The sequence below is a fragment of the Anas platyrhynchos genome, chromosome 18 (assembly GCF_047663525.1).
Source record: "Anas platyrhynchos isolate ZD024472 breed Pekin duck chromosome 18, IASCAAS_PekinDuck_T2T, whole genome shotgun sequence".
Lineage (NCBI taxonomy): Eukaryota > Metazoa > Chordata > Aves > Anseriformes > Anatidae > Anas > Anas platyrhynchos.
Genome location: NC_092604.1, coordinates 12,228,716 through 12,249,556, shown reverse-complemented (window position 1 = coordinate 12,249,556; position 20,841 = coordinate 12,228,716). Strand labels below are relative to the sequence as shown.

General features: G+C 44.1%; 1 protein-coding gene across 9 annotated transcripts in view; it reads right to left on the bottom strand.

The window, feature by feature from the left end:
- DAB2IP (DAB2 interacting protein) overlaps nucleotides 1-20,841 on the bottom strand; it is a 210,444-nt gene that overhangs the window by 99,995 nt on the left and 89,608 nt on the right. For all 9 annotated transcript variants that reach the window (XR_011804050.1, XM_027470777.3, XM_072025527.1 and 6 more), the window contains one exon: nucleotides 2,875-2,993. Coding sequence is in view for 8 of the 9 variants with exons in the window: in XM_027470777.3 (XP_027326578.2) it covers nucleotides 2,875-2,993 (119 nt within the window). In the remaining variant the exon portion in view is untranslated. The remainder of the gene's footprint in view (nucleotides 1-2,874; nucleotides 2,994-20,841) is intronic.

Sequence of the window (20,841 nt, the reverse complement as noted above, 5' to 3'; positions counted from 1 at the left end):
AGCTCCTCTCTGGGATGCCACAACCACGCTCTGTATGGGCAGCTCGGCACGACTCCGCTGGAAACCTGGCTGTCGTCTTTGTGTGGCTGCAAGATGGGAACACCAGCCCCTACTGACCCAAATCCCACAGGGCAATTCTGGTCTGATGCCACTGAGACACTGTGTGATGCCTCCAATGTTTCAAGGTATTTCCTGGTTTGCTTTGTTACAAAACGCACATTGTACAAATTTCTCACTGCGGAAGGAGGTAACCGCTTGCCATTTTAAATTTACATGAAGTATTGCAATGCATACATTAATCAAGCACAGGTTAAAGAGCGCCTGTTTATAGCCTCTTCCCTGCTCTACGTACATGTCACGTCCATCTAGTTAGCTGTCTGTGCATGTGTGTGCACATTGCAGGTATTTGTATGCACCTGCTGTACACAGCATGCTAAAGAGGACATGCAAGAAAAGCAAAGAAAATAAAATTACTAAGAGATAGACCACAGCACCAATTTAGATATGCAGAAGCTAAGAAACAGAATCATTTACGATCTACTAGAGCCCAGTACTTCAACCTCAAGTGTTTTGTCTGCATTTATTGCACTATTCATTTCTGCTACGGTATCTCCTGCAAAAATTCCACAAAGCCCCAGAGCAGAGCGGTGTTACAATGGGTAACAGCAGAAAAGCAGCAGTTTGCAATCAGCTTCAATACAAGATGGAGTCAAGAATCAAATATTTAAGAAGTAACTATTCTGCTACCAGATGCTTCTTTGAAGTAGTTCTTGGATTTTGAGAAAGACAAGGAAGCACAGCAGAAAAAATAATAATAAATGAGAGCAATCTAAAAGACTCAAGCCCCTTCGTACACAGAGCTGCATGCATTGTGCATTTTAATAGATACAGGAATGTTCAGGAAGATAAAATTATCTTCCATAACCAAACCCTTGAAGGGTGACTGAGAAGCCCAGCTGCTGCTTTCTTTCACCTCTCTGAGAGCAGCACCTAAGGCCGAGGCCTTCTGCAGCAGGTACTTGCTGACGTGCAGGTCTGACACTGCTAGGAAGGCTGGGGAGCTAACAGCTCGCTGTCAAAATCTGCTGAGTGCCAGATGGTTTCCTCCAGACCAGGCCGCGTCTACGTACCATAGATCAAGTTTATGAGTGATGCCTGAAGCCCTTCGTTTTCAGTTTCTAAATACATGAGCAAATCCTTGGGGTTTATTCAAGGCTGCCAAATGCTACCTCTCCTCCAACCCACCTTGTGTACTCCACACCGAACATGCACTACAGCCATTCACTGAATCTCCTTAAAGAAAAGCTCTGGTAAATGGGGCTCTGTCTGAAAGGGCACTGCCCAGCAAGAGCCAGGGTTCTTGAGCTGGGAGGGCAGGGAAATTACAAGGCTTCATTTGGGAAAATGACTTTGGCTCCAGGGCTGGCCAAGCAGCTCATTCCCATGTCCTGTAGTGCCAATTCACAGAAAGAAACAAAACTCATCTACATAGAGAGAAACATCATCCAGCTTGCCCATTTTGGGGTGAAGCAGCAGCACTCTGGGCAGATTCCTGGCCACCCGGCTCCCTCACTCGCCTTCCACACGGAGCACAGTGCCCTACTTTGAGCATCTGTGAAAACTGCAGCACAGAAACCACACCAACTCTGCCTGCTCAGATAGTAACCCCTGGAATATTACTCTACGCTGACCAGCACAATCCTTTTACTTTCTAAATCCAGAAGGAATAAGCTTAGGTCATCTCAGGAAAAATCCAGATGCGGGCTTCATAAATTCCCTGCCCCTCCAGTGAGTGAACATAGCTAAAAAGAAGTTGCCATTGTCTAGAAGTGAAGCATGCACTCAGTGGATTGTAACGTGCTGTCCTGATATTTTACAATACCACTGCTACAAAATGATAACACCACTGCACTTCCTATTTGGCATGTTTTTCAGACAAAGACTTATTTTGGCACCCCAATACTTCTGAGTCATTCTCTGAAGAGATTCACGTAAGGTTTAAAGATCTTCCTTTTGGAGGCAAACCACTAGTTTGTTTCTGTGACTGGTAATGGAGCCTGTCATACCCAGCCCTGACCTTGATCTGCATGTGAATTTACACACAAATTTACCTAGAAACGTGTCTGCCTCATGCACACCCTGACATAAATGTACATACACATAAATACACAGAAATCCACTAAACAGCTTTACTTTCTAGCTGAGCTGAATGGCAAAAACAAGGTCTCATTTCCCCTGTATTTTGCTGTCAATTCACTCCAATACTGGCCATCCCATGTCAAAAGCTTCCTCCGATCCATCTGCATATTCCCTGCAACACATCCCTTCTGGACTGAAAGATCCTGCCGGGGCTCAGACAGAAAGGCAGCTCCGGCCACATGCCGGGCATCCATCGCAGCGTAATGCCGGCGGGCAGGGGCTACGCTGGAGACGTGTGTGTGGAAGGGAGACAGGGAGCTGGGCAGATTCCGGTTGTTATTGTTCGTACAGCGTGCAGCCCGGCAATGCTCAATGCACCCGCTGTGGGAGCGTCCCTCTCCTCCCGCCTTCACCCGCATCGCTCGGCTTTGGCTGCTACATCTCCGTGCTATTTATATGCCGGTGCATCAACTTAGGATTTACTGGGGGAAAGACAGCAGATCACACAGGCTTCTCGGTACGCGCTATTTAACCCCAGAAGGGAGGGCTTGCACTGGGCACTCGCCAACAGATTAAAATTACCCCACCACAATTCAGCAAGTCCGCTTCTGTCAGGGACGTGGCCCTTGCTCTGAATGAGATAAGCAAGATATTAACAAGCCCTGGACACATCAATATCCTGGTTCTCTCTCTCCCACACCCTCTCCTCTCCACCCCGCAGGAACGTCCCCTTACCTTTCATTGTCCACGCTCCTGAAGCCAGGTAAAATGTGCCGGAAGCTGCTGTTCCTATCGAGCTTCGGTTGGCTCTTTGTCCTTTTGATGGAGCCTTTAAGCCGACGGCTGAGGAACCCCTGTGGGGTGAGACAAGAATACTAAATTACAACAAAAAAAAGGAGAATGAGCGAGCGAGCCCTCGACCTGCTCTCCTGCACCCACGCGGCCGGGCAGTTGGCTCCGGGCAGCCCCTGCCTGCGTGCCCGCTGGCAGCGCCTCTCCTCGCCGCCCGCCTGGCTCCCCGCGCAGCCAGCATCTGCTCCCAGCGCCCGCCGAGGCCGGGGCGCTGCGTCGGCGCGAGACTCCCCGAAGCCTCTGTTACCCTGGCAACCATCAGCTCACATAAAAATACTGTCTGAAAGACGAGGTTAGCACATCGCAGCACCCGACGCGAGGAAGGCTGCGGCTGGGGCTCCGGCTGCCGGCACCACCCAGGCAGCGAGCGGGAGACGGGCACCAGCTCCATCGCCTGATGGGCCCCCGGCTCCCAGCCCTGGCTGGTGGGACTGGGCTGGTGTCAGGGACACATAAAGATGTCCTGTCAGGCATGGGCAGCACCTTGGCAGGAGGACAGGAGCCCTGCACTGACCACACGGTGCCTTCCCCGCTGCCTCCCGGAGCTCAAGTCGTGGCTCCCGTGGGGCGCTGCCACGCCGCCAGCACTGTGTGTTTTAGTAGCAAAGGCTCTAATTTTGTATTTGCTTCTTGTTAGGAGTTAATGTTCGACATGATCGGAACATTACATTTAATCTTTTGGCTAAATAAGGCAATAAAAGTATAATGCTGCTGTGGTGTCCAGCGCTTACAGCATGTGAGGACAGCCATGAGGTCAAGCATGTCAGCCAGGGAAAATGGGTGGTGTTTTAAAGGCAAACCAGGACTTTGTGGTGAAGCCCAAAGAAGCGCTCATTTTACACCCTGTCAGACTGAATCAGGTCGATCCCTGGCAAATCCCCACACAACCTGAGGTTCTGCACACGCCTCTTCCATTCCCCGTCCCCAGGAGAGGGAGTAAGATATCCACTGGAAAAAGCACCGATTTTGACAGGCATAAGGCAAGGTGAGAAGAAGCAGCATCTGCCCACTGGGTACTTGCCCAGCATCCCAGACGTCCCCACAGAGCGCTCCTCTGACTCCTGCCACGAGTCCCAGCAGTTCCTCCCATCAACCCTACGGAAGGGATATAGGTCACACACCCTCCGGCAGCTCCCTTCTATAAGCTGATTTCCTTTATATGTTTTGCAGAAAGATAATCACAGTCTGACTACCTAGCCTGTCATTTGTTGGTGCTATTTAAATGCTCCTTCCACACCTCGGATATTCATAGCTCACATTGTGTCTCTCTCAGGTTGCAAAATCTCCCGGGGCAGTCTGGGCAGCTCTTGTTATGGAAGCAGCTTTCCTGTTTGTAAGTGCATCAAGAATTTGAAACATCTAGATAACCAAAGGTGTTTCACGTTTATTAAGTGCCACTTTACTTACAAATGAGGTGCGTAGCATGCATTTATGTGAACTGGGTACTGCTCTGGAGCTATGCACTGGATTGGAAAAGCCCGATGTGCAGCGCAGGCCATCCAGTTACACGCTGCAGCGCGCACCTCACACGAAGGGAACAGCAAAGATAACAAAGGCCTTTCAGAAGTGTCTGTCTGTGAGAAAACCCTTTACAGAAAATCATTTTTATGCTAAAGAGAAACATCAGAGGGTACAAAAAGAGAGAGAACAATGTGACTCCAAAGCAGCAGATTTGGGGATGCCCTCTGTTACCTCCAACACCGCTAAGATATTTCCCTCTGTACTTGGACCTTAGCCAGCCTCGTACTTTTGATACCAACTCCTCATACTCCTGTTCTGGCTAGAACCGGCCATTGGTTGCCTGCTATGGAGCCTAGCCAAAACTTCCTGCGAAGGAAAAGACCAAAATTCAAAAATCTGTAACTGGCCAACCATGCAACATGTCCCTAAATGTCACTGGTGAGCAGTGTCCGCCCCTTATCGCCGCCAGCTCAGCCACAAATGTGTCACAGTATTATCAAGTCACTTCTTAAAGTCTTTCAGCTCCGGATGGGGAATTGAGAAGGAAAAAAGCAAAGACTTTCTGTGACAAACGATCACAGCTTTCTTTCACTACCTTATATTTCACATCTCGACAACTGTTAGATGATTCGTGCAGGATTTGGAAATTAGAATTTAGGGTTGCAATAAGACATTACTTTCCTTCTGTTTCGCATTGTTTTTACATTCATTGCTACCAGAAGGAGATCACACTGTGCCATTTTCAGTTTTCATTGCTAGCTTCATTGAGAGAATGATATGTCAGACATTTTAATGCTGATAAATTATAATGCTGTAGCAATACTCTGCACCTCCATAGTGCATGCCAGATAGCAGGAACTCTCATGTGTGAATTACTGCCTTCTGTAATTGTACATGGGGTAAGAGAAAAAGAGAGAGGAGCTGGTCTCCACAAGACAAGGGAGAGAGAGTCCAAGCTGGGGTGTAACTGCCGTGCTTGCCTGGTGAGATCATAAGTACATCATCCATTTCTTCTTTGGTTACGACTTTAAACAACATTTGATTCTGATCTCTACATAAGTGAGGCTAATCCTAACTTATGAACATCGCCTACTCCTCTAGCCTCATTACATTCTTGTGACTTCTAGTAATTAAAGTGCTGCACTTCATATTACATGTTCTTTATGTTCCTTTAAGTTTATATTGCGAGCTCTGCATGGCAGAATTGTTTCTTCCTATGTGGGGGCAGCACCTACCACCAGGAAAAACATCTTAGAAAAAATTCAACTGCTAACTCAGGAAGTTTAATTCAGAAGATAATAGACTGTATTCAATGACAATAAACAGAAATCTGAAGAGCCAAAGGATCCCTTCTAAATTTGCAGCAGCAGCAAATCACGAGTTGCCAGCAGCTGTGGTGCCGAGGGCCCTTGCTTGAGCCCCAGCACAGCCAGGCTGGAGCAGGGCAGCGCTGCCAGCAGTGCACAACCCAACCCTCTGCTACTGGGCTGCACTGCACACGTCAGTGCATTCAGAGCTAGTGCAAAATTTGCACAAATGAGAATAATGCTTCTGCTTCGTTTAGTACAGGTTTGTCTTTGGTTAGCCCCGAAGACTTTTCAAGTTCTGCTGGGATATGAAGAAGCAAATCTCGGGTTAATACTAGCTGCCTTTTGGCAGGGGCCATAAAGTCAATCACAAAATCCTTTCAGATGCAAGCAGGGCTACTAACTGTAGAAATTCATCCTGTGCACAGCCTAATTTCTTCTGCACTAGATGAGATATTTTAGGATCATTGGAAAAGAGACCATTCCAGTCCAGAATCCAGCACCAGGCAAAGCTGCGCGGTCCTATGGAAGTTTGCCAGGCATAAAAGTGCACAGAGGAGCGTGGCACTGAGCTCAGCTAGCCCAGCAATAGTGATGCACAGAGTTCTCACTGTGCAGCCCCATGATTTCACTTCTTTGGGTGCAAGGGCCTTGCTTTTCTTGTTTTGTTCCTACTCTGCCATCCTCAAGTCCAGAATATAATCGCTCTAATCAGAAGAGCTGACTGAAGTTATAATAAGATGGAAAGAAAAGGGGCAGAGAAAAAAATAAACAAATCCTTTAGAGGAATGGCTTAATCACAGCCACTGCTATGTAAGCCGGAACAGGACAGCCACAATTCAAAGCAGGACAATTAAGTCTGCTGTGATTTGTTTTTTTGTTTCATGCATATTTGGACAAGCCCCAAATCTGATGCCGCTGTCTTTGCTGCAAATGGAGGAAGGTAAGATTTCCATTTTAATTTTTCCTGTTTATCAACATTTGCATTTCCAATTACTCTAGACCCTGAAAGAATATTTGTTATATTTGAATATTTTTTATACAATACTTAAAAACATATGTGCAAACCGATCAGAGCAGTGTGCCTTTGAGATGCAGGAACTGGGTACTTCCATGTACTCCAGACCAAGGATAAGAAAACTGGAAAGAGAGAAAAAGGGAGGGCTGCTAAAATGAATATAGCACAGAAGACAGCAAAATCCTGAGTCTGTCTCCTGATCTCCTGTTTTATTAAATATCAAGTAATGATGCAAGTCTCACGTATCTGGAGCTGACTCCCACACCATTAATGTTCACTTGCAGTGAACCCACATGATTAAGTTTGAAAGGTAAAAAGTCAGCACCATGGAAACATAATATATGTGAAGTTACATAGATAGACAGATAGATGATAAATCAAGCTGGATGCTTCAAGTGCAGCTTTGTTTGGAAGAGTCCTGGCATCCCCCAGCATTTGCTAAGCACAACGACCCAGCAGAACACGGAGGGCTGGCCAAACACGCACGGGGCAAAGCACGAGCATCTGGAGGGGGCCGAGCCATGGGGACCTGCAACGTGCTGGTCGAGCAGGGACACTGCAGAAGCAGGCAGAAGTCCTGGCTCAGGTCCTTATCCAAAGACAGAACAAAAACTGTAAAGACATATCAGAGGAACCAGTGAACAGATGGGGTTATTTTTATAGTTCTTCCGTAGCTTTTTGTTTCTGTTCAAGCAAATCTCAACTACAAGGGATATGAGAGGATGTCAGAATTTTTTTCGCTACTCATAATCAAACTGCCATAAATAAGTACTTGCTGCAAGTATAAATGTGTAACGCAGTGTTTTATATCAAGCGTCCATTTTTTTTCTAGTATATCAGGGATATAAGTTTAGAGCTATAGTAAAACTGGGGGCAAATCTTTTCTAGCAGAGCTGTCTTTGTCCTGGGCTTTAGAACATTAGGTTTTTGTTCACTTGTTTTTAAAGATAATATTAACTACTTTATATTAACTACTTTAGATCTTTTTTTTTTTCTTGCACAGTATCTGTCAGCCATGGCATTACCCTTTTACTGAGGCTCCGCAGAATGGACAAGTTATACTTGTATTTGTGAACCAAGCAGAACCTTGCCAATGCTAATACTGTATTAGAGACATAAATGTACAGAAACAGCGGGTTTACCTGTTTCTACAATTACCCATGTTAGCCTCAGCTTTCAAAATAAAATGGAAGCCATTTTCAGGCAGTATCTGATATTGCTCATTACCAGGTAAAGCCATCTAAGTGTGCAGCTCTCCTATTCTCTTTGCAGAGCATGACTGCATTAAACTACTACAAGGACCATAAGAAGCTGAGGGTGAGTTCAGGCATCAAATGCGCATCCTGAAAGCCCAAGAAGTGAAGTAATCCACTGAGTGGTCTCCTGGCATCGATACAAGGAAGGAGGGAATTTCATGTACAGCACTGACCTTTATGGATCAAATACTTTTTATTTGTTCAGAGGCTTGTGCCTGTAAGTATATGTATCCTTTCAAACACTTCATCTATAATTTATTACTGTCGGGTCTTTTGATTTGAACTTGTAAGTTAAAAGTTATTTTCCTATCATCCAATTCTCTTCCTGTCAGATGTGATAAAGGGCTCCATTCAGGAGGTGACCAAACAGACAGTCTCTATAGAGTCCTTTCCCTGAAGAGTGCATTTCTTGCATATGCAGTGCCGGCATCGGATCTGGTTTGCACTTGAGCATATGGTGTGAAGGAGCTGGTCAGCCAGAGCATCGTTTGAAGCTGGACATCAGCAGACTCATGAGAATCCTTGCTGAATTAACCTTCAGAAGTTATGTTCTTGCAAGTTTATTGATCAACAACCACAAATTCTGCTACATGGCAAAAACCAGCTTGTTTCAAGTGACAAGACCTGCCTAATATGCGAGCCCAGGGCAAGGGCAGGGAAGAGAAATATCCTACAGAAGTCAGCACAGCAACAGAGATATGGACTTAAAAGGAAAACCAAAACAGTTTGTTACTCCTCGACCCAGAAATTTGCACACAGCTTAACATGTATTACCCTTTGTGTTTAGAGGAGGCTAAATGCACAACTTTGTTCAAGTGGGTGCAAAGTCCCTTAGTTTACCTTTCCCTGTTTTATTTCGTAAACCTCAGGACTCTTCCCAGTCACCCATGAGCCCCTGAAGAAACATGCAGATGAGGCAGAAACTTTTATGTCTGAGAGTATGCATACACACTATCCATCCAAGAAGCACCAGCTTGCTCTGACTGATGGCCTCTTAAAGCATTATTCCACAGGGGTAAGGAAAGCCCCTCTGTGACATAAGCATCTTGGAACTGAGATAAAAAGAAAAGAATGAAAAAAAATAGCTGCAAAAACATTGCGTGTCCAGCGATGGATGGCAATGAAAGCTCAAATCATACTGTGCTACATGCTGTGGTCAGACATGGGCTCTGGCATCCAGAGTTTGAGAATAAACACGGAGACAGAGCACTTAAGTGCTCATGAGGGTATGTCTGTGAGCCAGGCCATAAAGCAGTCCGGGAATGTGAGAAACAGCTCGTGTTGGTAAGTGCTGCTTAGCAACACTGCCCTTCTATGGCAAAGGATTAATCAAATTTGCAGTGTCATTGGAAATACTTGGTTCAGCCCATTTGGAAAATCAGATGAAGATGCACTGAAGTCTCAGAGGTCACCAAAGGGATAGCGTGGGTCTGTCTAGGTCATGAAAACTGGAATTATGTCAAATGAGAGGCACTGAGTGTTAATTAAAAATACGGCAAATGTAATACATGTAAGTAGCAGCACATCACAGACAGAAGTAGTAACTTCAGTGCATATCATCTCATCCCTTTTCCATCTCTAGCCAATAAAGGATTGCTGCTAATGTTCTATTTTTGTGAAGATTTTACCTATCTTCTTGAAAATGTCTTGGTCACGGGGTCTTCTCCCACTGGCCCGGGTAAAGAACTGCCTGGCCTGGCAGTTCTCGCTGCTGGGTACGCCTCTTCTCTCAAGTCATTTTTCCTGGTCATTTTCCTCAGCTAGGTGTTTCTTTGCAGAATTTCACTCTGTTCCTTTTCTGCTCTTTTCTATTAGAGAAAGACTCCTTTCCTAGTCTCTGAAATAGTCCCCCTCAGCCAGCACACACCCTTAGTCCCTGACCGAGACAACTACCAAAAACATTCAGCAAGGCAAGGCTCTGGTGAAGTAACATGCCTGGGGAACAGGGAGGGCATTAACAGAGTCTGAGCGAAGGAATGGGGAAGGATCCTGAACACACCTGCAATTCGACAGACATTGCTATTCAGGGATCACCCAATTCTTCAATTTGGATTCTTTTGTTCTCCTGTTAAAACAAAACCCTGCTATTCTGGATTATTTGTTCATAGCTCCGTAATTATCACACTGTCAACATTTCATATCCAGACAAGACAGATAAATATTCCTTAGGAAGGTAGGAGAAGGGTAATTGAGCAATCAGGGATGAATGATGCAGAAACAGAGATGCAAGTAGAATACAAGTAACCCTGAAGAACAAAACCCGTTGTTTACCCAGGTAGAGGAGCAAGGAGAAAAAGACTGCCTAGATGAGACCAAGCAAGGTGCCACCTGGGAAAGATGTTCAGTGGGGTGAAACCGCCTTCTTATTTACATAATGGAGTCAAACATCCAAGAGGGCAAACTGTTCATACACAGAACTTCTCTGTTCTTTAGCAGGAACAATCCCAAGAGAAGCAGCGCACCTCCTGTGAGCACTGAGGGCTGCCAGCTTCCCAAGGGTGAAGAGAAGCCGTGCCAGAACCCCTTGCAGGAGCTGGTTCCCTTCATCGTGTGATGTGGAGAAGCCATGAGTTGTTTTGGTAGGGACAAAGTTTGTCAGCAAATACCCAACACGAGGCAGAAGGCCAGAGGTAGAAAACTAATTTCTAGACTCCTAAGAAATCCCACAGCAATTTTCTATTCATTTTTTAAAGAACCATCTTCACTGGATTAGCCTCCTGAGAGTTTAAGTGACTCCAAACAAAATCTCCAAATCCAGGAGATACGCAGCCAAACTGTTATTAAAAACACTGAACTGATATCCAGTGAGTTCAGAGACTTCACTTGTTTGTGACATCGAGAGTTTTAAGTATTTGACTTCCATTAACTGTAGTTAGCTTCACACTTACAGTCTCCCATGCATTGTATACGCAGAAGATTTATCTTACAATGGAGAGCAACAGATTTCAATCTGGCAACTATTTTTGAAACCTCAGATACAGAGAGAATGAGTGTCGTTCAGATTAAAAGGAATAATCCCCAGCTGACAGAAAATTATTCACACTCGTATAAATTTAAACTTTTACAATACTTTTTGTAGCTTAATAATGACTTAAACACTTGATATTGACTGTGAATCATTATGTTCATCCTGCTTTTAAAATGTAGTTGTGATTTCACTGAAGATAAAATAAAGAATTTATAGGACATGGTAGGACTGTATATTTGGATGCTTTGTGATCCCATTCAGGCATGACAAACAACCAAACTCTGCAAAGATTGATGGTTCCTATCACTCAGACTTCTTATAGAGGGCATCCAAGGAAAAACACCTGCAGGTTCTTAAGACTTCAAGCGTGAGCACAAGGTGCAAGGACACAACTACAGAAAGGGTCTTGCGTGCTGGGACATGGAAGTCAGCACAAGGCATACGGCTGCAGACATCCTGACCCCAATCCTCTGGTGCTTTTGCCATGATCTAAGAAGCCCAGCAGCTTTCAAGAGCTGCGCTTTTGAAACGGTCACTGCGGGGCAGAACTCCAGTGGGTGGCTGACCATGGGGCTCTGCCCATTTATACCAGACGCTTACCCTGTGCATGTAGTCATGATAAATCACTCTGCCCTTTGATTTAAGGGAAGAAGGTACATTTTCATATAAACCAGATTACCTTAATTCTTTTACAATATCAGAAATGCAAATACGCCTTCTAGAAGTCCATAGGAAGATCCATGGCTCAACAAGCTGACTGCCTGACAAGGAGAGAAATGAGGGAGCATGGGCAGAGGTGGGACAGCTGGCAGGAAATACTGCCAAGGCAGCTTCTTTGGGCAGGTCACAGAGGAAATGAGTTTGAAGGAAGAGGTGTCTAAGTGATTTGCTACACCGACTACACAGCAGATAAGCAGCAAGGCCAGGATCACTTCTCAGGAATGCTTCGTTCCTATGCCAGCAGTCTAGTTATTCAAATACATCGCCTCGTGTTAAAACAGGTATCAAAGCTCTCCAAAATGAGCAATAAACACACAGGGGGGGATGAGAAAATCATCTCCATAAATCTGTTTACATTAGTGTTCTCTTTTAAAGTCCACCTTTGCTATATGATACAGAATAAAACGCTTCACGAACATGTTTGATATGTGCTTACTCTACTTTGATTTATGGCCTTGGGGCAGCTTGTGGATATCATGTTGTATCTAATCATCAGGCTTCTTCCTACTCACTTCTATTTGAAATCTTCCAGGCAGAGCAAATACTGGCAGAGTGAACCTACTTTTCCACAACTTTCATGACCAACTCTAGGTCTACAGAAAGGCATCAGCCTCAAGTCACGGCATTTTCATTGACAAATCCCGTTTAGTTTTAATAACACATTTTCTACAAAACCAGCTGCTAGACTAATAAAATTTAAAAAGCAGTTGGTAGATGATATGTTTAGAATAAAAAATTATTATTATCCTTTGAATGTAGGGATTCATTGTGTAATTTTCAGTAAAAGTTACTCATTCAAATATGAAACTGGTGTTTCAGGCAGATGGTCTTGGTTCCAAAGACTTTCACGACATTTCTGAAGCTTAAATTGGAACATTTGTATTCAGCAATAATTACATGTGCAATCAAACAAGAATGTTAACTCCTGCAAAGGTACAGTGAATACTTACTATAATTCAGACAATACATCAGTCTTGCATTTTTCCCCTATCTACCTTTCTAGACAACTTAATTTCCAGACACAGAGAAAACAGTTAAGATGAAGCTCATTTGTCCTGATCTCAAAATTTATGAAAATCTTTTGAGTGTTTCAGTTTGATTCACCTTCTGCTTACAGCTTTGAAAATAAAAGGAGAAAAATCACAATGAAGGCATAAATATTACACACATACGACATTTACAGAAGTGGACCAGCCTTGATTTCATGAAGTTTTCTGTCCATAATGACACGCAGATCAGACCGTTTTTTGTTTAAGAAAGCTTAAGACTGTAACAGGCGATAATAATTAGGATCAAGTAGAAGGAATCTTTATACTTGGAATTATACTGCAAAAACCACAAGAACTTCAGGTGTTGTTTTTAAATTGGTCAAAAAGTTCTCAAAATCTGTAAGTCCCCTCCTAGTTAAAATAAAACCAGAGACCAGAAACTCACAATTCCATCTAGAGGCTGGAAGTGAGGTCTCCACCTGCCCTCTCTATGCAAAATAAAATGGAAAATCACCCAGTGGTTCTACTTTTCAGATGAAATCATAGATATTCAATCATCAATTTAAATTTTAATGAAAAACAGTCCAAGACTACTCCCTTCTATTTCACCAATATTTACTGCTTTCTTTTCCTCCTAAGCTCGTACCTTGTGCCTGACCTTTGGGTTATGGCAATGAAGAATGTGCTGCAAGGTACCAGTACAGAGCATGGCAGACAGCTTTGTTTCTTAGGATACTCGATTTGAAAGTTTGTCAAAGATACAACAGAGAAAGAACTGGAGGCAAAAATGATGTTCACTGTTGTTTTATCCCTCTGCAAAATAAATAAGACAGACATCGTAAGTGGCAGAGCCTATTTTTGGGTCTTAGCTGAGATTATTTCTTGCCTAGTTATTAGCAGTAGATTTACTATCTTTAAAGCAGAATTTTGTCACCCAGCAGGAAATTTAAATTCTATCAGGCAGATTTAATTCTCATTCATTTATTCCTTAACTGTTTTTGACTCGCTTGCTAATTATCAAGGAAGGCAGCATTCAAAGTAAGTCTGACACGAGGAGGCACCATGGCCTGTTGGCACTCTGCTTAAGCTGGCTGCCACTCCAGTTGTGCAGCTTTGAGTCTCATTTCCTATCAAGGTGTCTGCCTTCCTCCTCATGCTAGCACAGCTTGAATTACTATTTGTAAATCTTTACAAAATTCTAGATTTGACCCAGATGTACAAAACCCCACGCAAGGTGTATGGACGCCTTTTTCACCGTTCTTCCCAAAAGGGGTCACAGTGCCCAGAAGTGCCTGGAGGCAGGGACATGGGAACGTTACCTGGACATGCTGAGTTCCTGCCTTGTTCACATCCCTATTTCCCAAGTATATCTACGGACATTGCCATCTCTGCTCTCAGTATTAAGCTACACAATAAACTGCTATCTAAGATTACTCTAGAAAGAAACCTAATCCTAGATTCACCCCTATTCCTGCAACATCTGCATGAAGCAGGTGAGCAGAGACCTGGCCACACCTTCCCTTACGCTGCCCCTGTGCCCTGGAACAGGGGACTGCCGAGGTCCCTGCAGCTCAAGCAGAAACTCCCCAAAATCGGCAAGGAGGCAGAGCCGTGGCGCAGCCCCTCGGGGCTCCCACTGCTGTTGGAATGTGACACGAGCTGACCCAGCTCTGTGCATCACAGCCCGGGACACACAGGGGCAAATCTCCCACCAGTTGCATGGGAGGCATGGGAACTCAACCATTTATTACAACCTAGCCATACGATGGGAAATCCATGGCTATTATCTTGCAATTGGCAGGAGAGAAGGGAGGAGAGCGGGGCAAGCAGAGGCAGGTTGTGCTGAGCACCGGGAATCCCATTTGCAGAGCAGTATATACATAACTACACTGAGCTATTTAGGAAATAAAGACATGATTAGTTCTGGAGCTAATTTCCTTGGTGCTTTGAAGAGTGTTGCAGGTAAGATATGATCCACTGTAATTATGGAGGAAGATAAAGACAGGAAAGTTGTTGGCAGAGCTCCAGGGCCCAGGAATACCTGAATACCTCAGGAAAGGCTTTGCAGCTCGCACCGTCTCTTTCACAAATTGCCCTTGATGCCTGAGCCTCTACTATCACTGCTCACTAGGAAAAAAAGAGGGTGGGGAGGACAAATGTGGCCTATTCCTTATCAGAGTGCAGTGCTGAGGAACAGCGGCAGCATGGAGGAGAAAGTGAATCTTGTTTCCATGGCAACTGAAGTTTGAAAAAAGTACCCCGAAATCAATGTCATCTTAACACGTACGTTTACGTGCAGACCCACAGTATGAAGTTATTCAACTGCAAGCATCACGAGACTGTAATCAGCATCTGACCGTCCAAAGAGACCTGCTGCTCGCAGGAGCCGTGCTTGGTTTGGAACAACAGTGTCCCCACCTGGAGGAAGCTCCTGGCATTGAGCAGCACCAGCCTGAGATTTGGATAGAAAGAAGAAACCTCCAAAACAACTTACAAATGATCTAAAGTAACAGCCCTACTCCAAAGAAAGTGCTGTAAGCTCTTGCATGCCTGGTAATGTTCAGTCAGCGCTTCCACAGGGGCAGAGCAAACACTTACCCAATTTCCTGCCCCAGCACCCCAAGCTCTTAGCAGAGGACACAGGTGGCACGTGAACCACCTGCCACAACCAAAGTCCAAGAAATGATGGCTCAAAACATGGCATACATCTGTCTCAGAAACTAAGTACAAACTTGGAAAATATTTAATGATAACTGCGGCAATGACACACCTTTCTATTAATTCCATTACAATCAATTTCATATCTAAGTATTTAATATCCATGAGCTAAAGCAATGCTTGTTTCCAAATGGAAAAAGTTCAGAGATGAAGGTCCTGATTAAATGAATGCTCGTGGTCTGCTGGAGCTCTCTAAGAGATTCAAATAATACCTTGCTCTTCTTGAATTGTTTTCTGAAAGCACAATATCAATGCTTTTCAAAGTGGGAAAACTGAATGTGTTTATTATCCTACCTTTTATATCTGCAGTACAATTCTTTATCTGTGACCCATAAACAAATTAAAGGGACACTGGCAAGCTGTACATTTTAATGCTCTTCTTTTCTCTGTTCTCAGAAGTCTGAGAATTTTTCAGTGCCTAGAGGCTTAAACAAATTAAAGCTTTTGTTTGTTTACTTTTAGCATTTCATTAATTTCACAAAAGTGAAGCTAGTCAGATTCATTTGTCTTCCTACAGCCTATTAATTAGCATTTTGCATTTGGACTTCCAGGAAACAGTTTTAAACATTTTCATGTGTTTATTTTTAAAGTAATTTTGGAGGTAGTTGTTTCTGTTCAAATCATTCTTTGGAAATGGAAGACTGAAAAACATTGATATAAATCCAAGTCTGTTGCTGGAAAATCCAGTGAGAGCTTGGCATTGTTTGTCTTTGCGGGGGGAATTCAGACAATTGCAACAGATCAAAACACAACAGAGCACCCAAGCAAATACTAAATTGTGAAACTGTCACAAAAAACAAACATGTTTTGGAGAGTTTTTACCATTTTCACCACTTTCAGTGATGCCTTGATTGTTTCTGCTCCTTACACAAGATGACTAGCACCACCACTATGCAAGCCCAACCCTGTTACACTGATTATGAAAGATGGGGAATGTCTCCTAATCTTAGTTTCCCCCAAGCCTTAGTTTCCCCGTTCAGTTTAAGGCATTATGATAATTTGCAACCTCACAGTGACTGCAAGCTTGAATTCATTGAGATTGGCAGAACACTTTAACAGCCTCAGATGAAAGGTGCTACAGAAGTGCCAACTACTATCACTGTAATTATCATTCAATATACAATGATCAAAAGAATGAAATGTGAATTAGCATTTCCTATTAGCCCTACTTACAGCCTAAATGTTAAATATTCCTCCCATGGGCTCCCTCCATGAAAACACAGAGGAACTGTTGGTATTTCTCGTACAGCTACTACAGTGCTGCTACGGGAGCGGAGGAGTGGGGAGAGCTTCGGAGAGTCCAAATGGCACGGAGCCACGCAGCTTCTCCCACAGAAGCCTGCCCAGGCTCTACGGGACACGGAACCATGGTGCTGCCCTCTTCCTCTCACTCTTTGTCCATCTCTGGTCTCTTTCCTGACACAAGGCCGTGACCCGCTGCAGCCCCAAGGATTTTCTGCCCTGAACGCTCCCAGGGAGTGGGCCCTGCTCGGCTGAAAGAAGTGTGTACATTTAGCATGGCTTAATGAATGGAATCAAGCTAATTTGCACCCACTGCTAGACATGCTGAAATGTTTGCTTTCCCCTTTCTCGCCTGGCAAATGCACGGTATTTGACTTTATTTTCCTTACAAACACGAGAAGCAATGAAGTGATTTCCCCTGTATTCCTGAACATGTTTCAGCAGCATTTGGGGCAGAGCACTGCTGGGATTCATGGCCAGTTCCCACATGGTGGAAGCTGCCACCGCTGCAGGTTAAATAGGATCTGACTGAGGGCTGTGTGTAGGAGTGAACCAAACTCTCTTAATTCTTTTTGGACACAGCATCAAACAGAAGCTGACAATAGCGGGTCACCTTCCAACCCTGCTTACTGCCACACACCAGAGCGAGCCTTGCTGCTGCCCAGACAGACCCTGCTGGAAGAGGACTTTGCTGTCCAGCCACGTCGGTTTGATAGCAATCAAAAGCAGGCCAAACCATGCTCCACTCCACAAAACCCAAAATAGGGTTACTGACAATTTTAAAGAGAAGCGGCCTCAGCATGTGAATTAAGCCGTTGAGGAGCCCTGCGCCTCTTCCTTTCTGTAAAACCATCCTTTAGACAGCTACAGGCTCTGAAAAAGAGACCTCCCTGGAACACACTCAGTTCAAAAAGGGAAAAAAGTCCATTCCCTGCCTTGCTGAGTCCTTTTCAGTGAAGCAGGTCATAGCACCATGTCTTTTATCCTGTCATTCCTGTCTCCTGCTTGATGCACATAATAAATCCACAGTGGTTTGAACTGCAGCTCCGTGCTGAAATCTGACAATCCCACGGATCTTTAACCATGCTGCCTCCCAGCAATCCCCCAGCTAAAACCTCCAGGTTTACTTAGAAAATTTTAAATATACAAGGTCAGATTCAAATAATTTAAAATATTATATTTACAATCAGTTTTACTTTCCAATTCCTGTGCTAGCTAGCACTGAGCAGGGACAAAAGGGTTCCTTTTTTTAAACAAAATCTAGGTTTCTGGATTAAACTAGAATTTATCCTACGTCTCATAAGGTACACTCAACACTTACAGAGCAGATATTTACATTACCTGTCAGATTTACATTAACAATGTGACTTAGAAAATTAAGACAGAAGGCTCTGATTTTAATAACAAGCTGAAAATTGACAACATGGGACACTGGCACAAAAAGTAAGCAAGACAGGCTTGTCTGACCTGGAAACAATGATGTGGAGGCCAGAAAAAACTCTTACTCATTTTCATATGGTAGCATCAACTTTGAGAAGAACATTTAATTCTCTTGAAACTGAAGGAGGATTCAGAGAAGTAATTAAGAGTAACTTAACTAGTAGTTAACATCAGGATTGGGAATTGGAAATTAAGAAATTCAGCTCAGGACACGTTTCCTGGCTTTGCTGCACGATCCCATCTCAGTTAGTTAACTTCTCCCTGCTGTAAAATGCGGGTGCCAGTAAGTAGCCACCTTTGGGGGGAGCCTGGAGATCTATCAACCAAAGACGCTTGAAGAGGTCAAAGTCTGCGTGCTGTTCTTGTACCTGACAAAAATGAATCTGACAGTCAGGTTAGCACTGCTAATTTTTGCAAAACAGTACCAGTGAGACTAGAAATAACTGCAAATGTTCAAGATGACCTCGTTTTTCTTCCAATCCCTAAAATGCTCGGAAACTCAAAACTTCCAAGCATGCCCTGTTCCACAAGCAGTGTCTGAACTGACAGATACATTCCCAAAGTAATTTACATATTTCTTGCTGCCACTAACACTGGTTATCCAAATTCGGTTGCAGTTGACAGTTTAATGATAATAGCTTTCTGTTTATATATCATCTGCGATAATGTTCCTATTCTCCTTAAATTCAGTTCCTGTAAAAGGGGTGCTCTGATGTATGCAGCCACAGACCAAAATGATAGTAATTTTCCCTTCTAGTTGGAATGGTTTGGTAAACAATTACATTTCAATTAAAGACGGGGTGTTCATGCCGAGGGAAGCACCATTCAGCTCTTCACATAATACAGGAAGATAAATTTGCCAAAGTCAAACTATTAAAATACAATTTACATGACTGCTTTAGAAAAAAAAATACTTGAAACAAAATGGAAAACAGAGTTTATTATGCACTGGAAAAACTTGGGAAAAATCTTTTGCTGTATCATCCCCAGCAGCTTGAACTAGGATCTCATTATTTAGGATTGCATTCAGTGAAGAAGAATGGTAGAAGGGTTACTTTTCATCTCTTCAGGAGTTTCCATTTACTGGTATGCCATTAGGACTTAATACCTCATTTATCAAGGATTAAAAGCAGGACAGATGGAGGAATGCCATAAGAATAGCGCATAATGTAGCACTGTAAATTCAGCTGCATACTCAGCCCAAACAGACAGAAAAGCTGCTGGAAAACGTGGTAACATTACATGCAGAAGAATTGAAACCTAAAAAGATTTCCTGCTCAGGGCGCTGTCACATGGCAGAGAGGGACTCTACAACCAGCCCCTGCATTGGCTCAGAAAAGCTTCCCAGAGGAAACAGAAAACCCTCCTCTGATGATCCTCATCCTTACGGAACAAGCAGTTGTACAGATAAATTTGCAATGAAGCAGCATCCAGGCCTGTGGCCCACCTGGGAAGCGCTGTACAAACAAACCACAAAGGACAGCTCCTGCTCCAAGACATCTCACGGGAAGCGCAGAGCGGACAACCTGCAGACAACGAGGAACATGAGAAAACGGGGAGATGGCAGTCAGCTTCGTGACTGACAGCCACTTGGTGAGGAGTGTTTGCACCACTGAGTTTGTCCTTTGAAGCCTCTCTGAAGATCATTCCCCTCCAAACCAAGTTACACAATTCCATGGTTGGATTTCAAGTTGTGCCAGGGGAGATTTGGGTTGGATGTTAGGAGAAATTTCCTTACTGAAAGGGTTGTGAAGCATTGGATCAGGCTGCCCGGGGCAGTGGTCGAGTCACCATCCCTGGAGGTCTTCAAGAAATGTGCAGAGGTAGAACTTGGTAGCATGCTCTGGTCGTGCACCTGTCAGTACTAGGTTAAAGGTTGGACTGGATGAGCTTAGAGGTCTTTCCAACCTGAATGATATTCTGATTCTGTTTTTTGGAGCCAGTGTGACTTCAACTACAAGAAGCACAGAAACATTTTCCCAGATTATGGAAAGCAAATGATTGGTACTAGAACTGAGGATTAAAGGGCTGGAGAGAAGAAAATTCTAAACCTTCTCTGGCAGTTTGATGGGAAGAGAGAGTACACAGACTCTTCTTCAAACACAGTAAGGGAGGCAGAGAACCATTTTCAAACTGCTTAAAATCAGACTACCTGATATATTAATTCAGTCTGTCAGGAGGCTCCTTGCATAATCAGTGAGGCAGACTAACAGCAAGGAATCATGCCGGTTTCTTGATCCAATCACGCAGTCCACTTGTTCTGCACAAGTTCTTTGTCGGTTTGGATTTCTGCTTGGCCTGGGATATTTGCAGAGAACTGAACCAGGCTCTAACAAAAGCAGTCAATAGATGGCAGTATTCCAATGGGATGGGAGAGAAGTCATCACACAGCAAGTCTCGGCAATCTCACCCTTACTCGTGATTCCCCTGCAAGGTGGGCAGTGTAGGAGGGTTTCATACTCAGCGGAGTTTCTCATCTTCTGGTCCCTGTGTTTGTTAAAATACAATCTAAACTCCAGGCTTAACCCATCTCACAGCTTAAGCTATTTGAATTCAATGCTGAGAGGCTAAATGCCTCTCTGCATCCCTGTAACCAGCAAATGTCAGTCAACAGCAAGACTTCAAACATCTTCCCTTGGAGAGGAGTCCAGCACTTGCCCTTGGTTACACTGGTGTCCACAGCTCTTGAGCACTATTAGCTGCTACCAATTACCCATTGTCAGGGAGACAA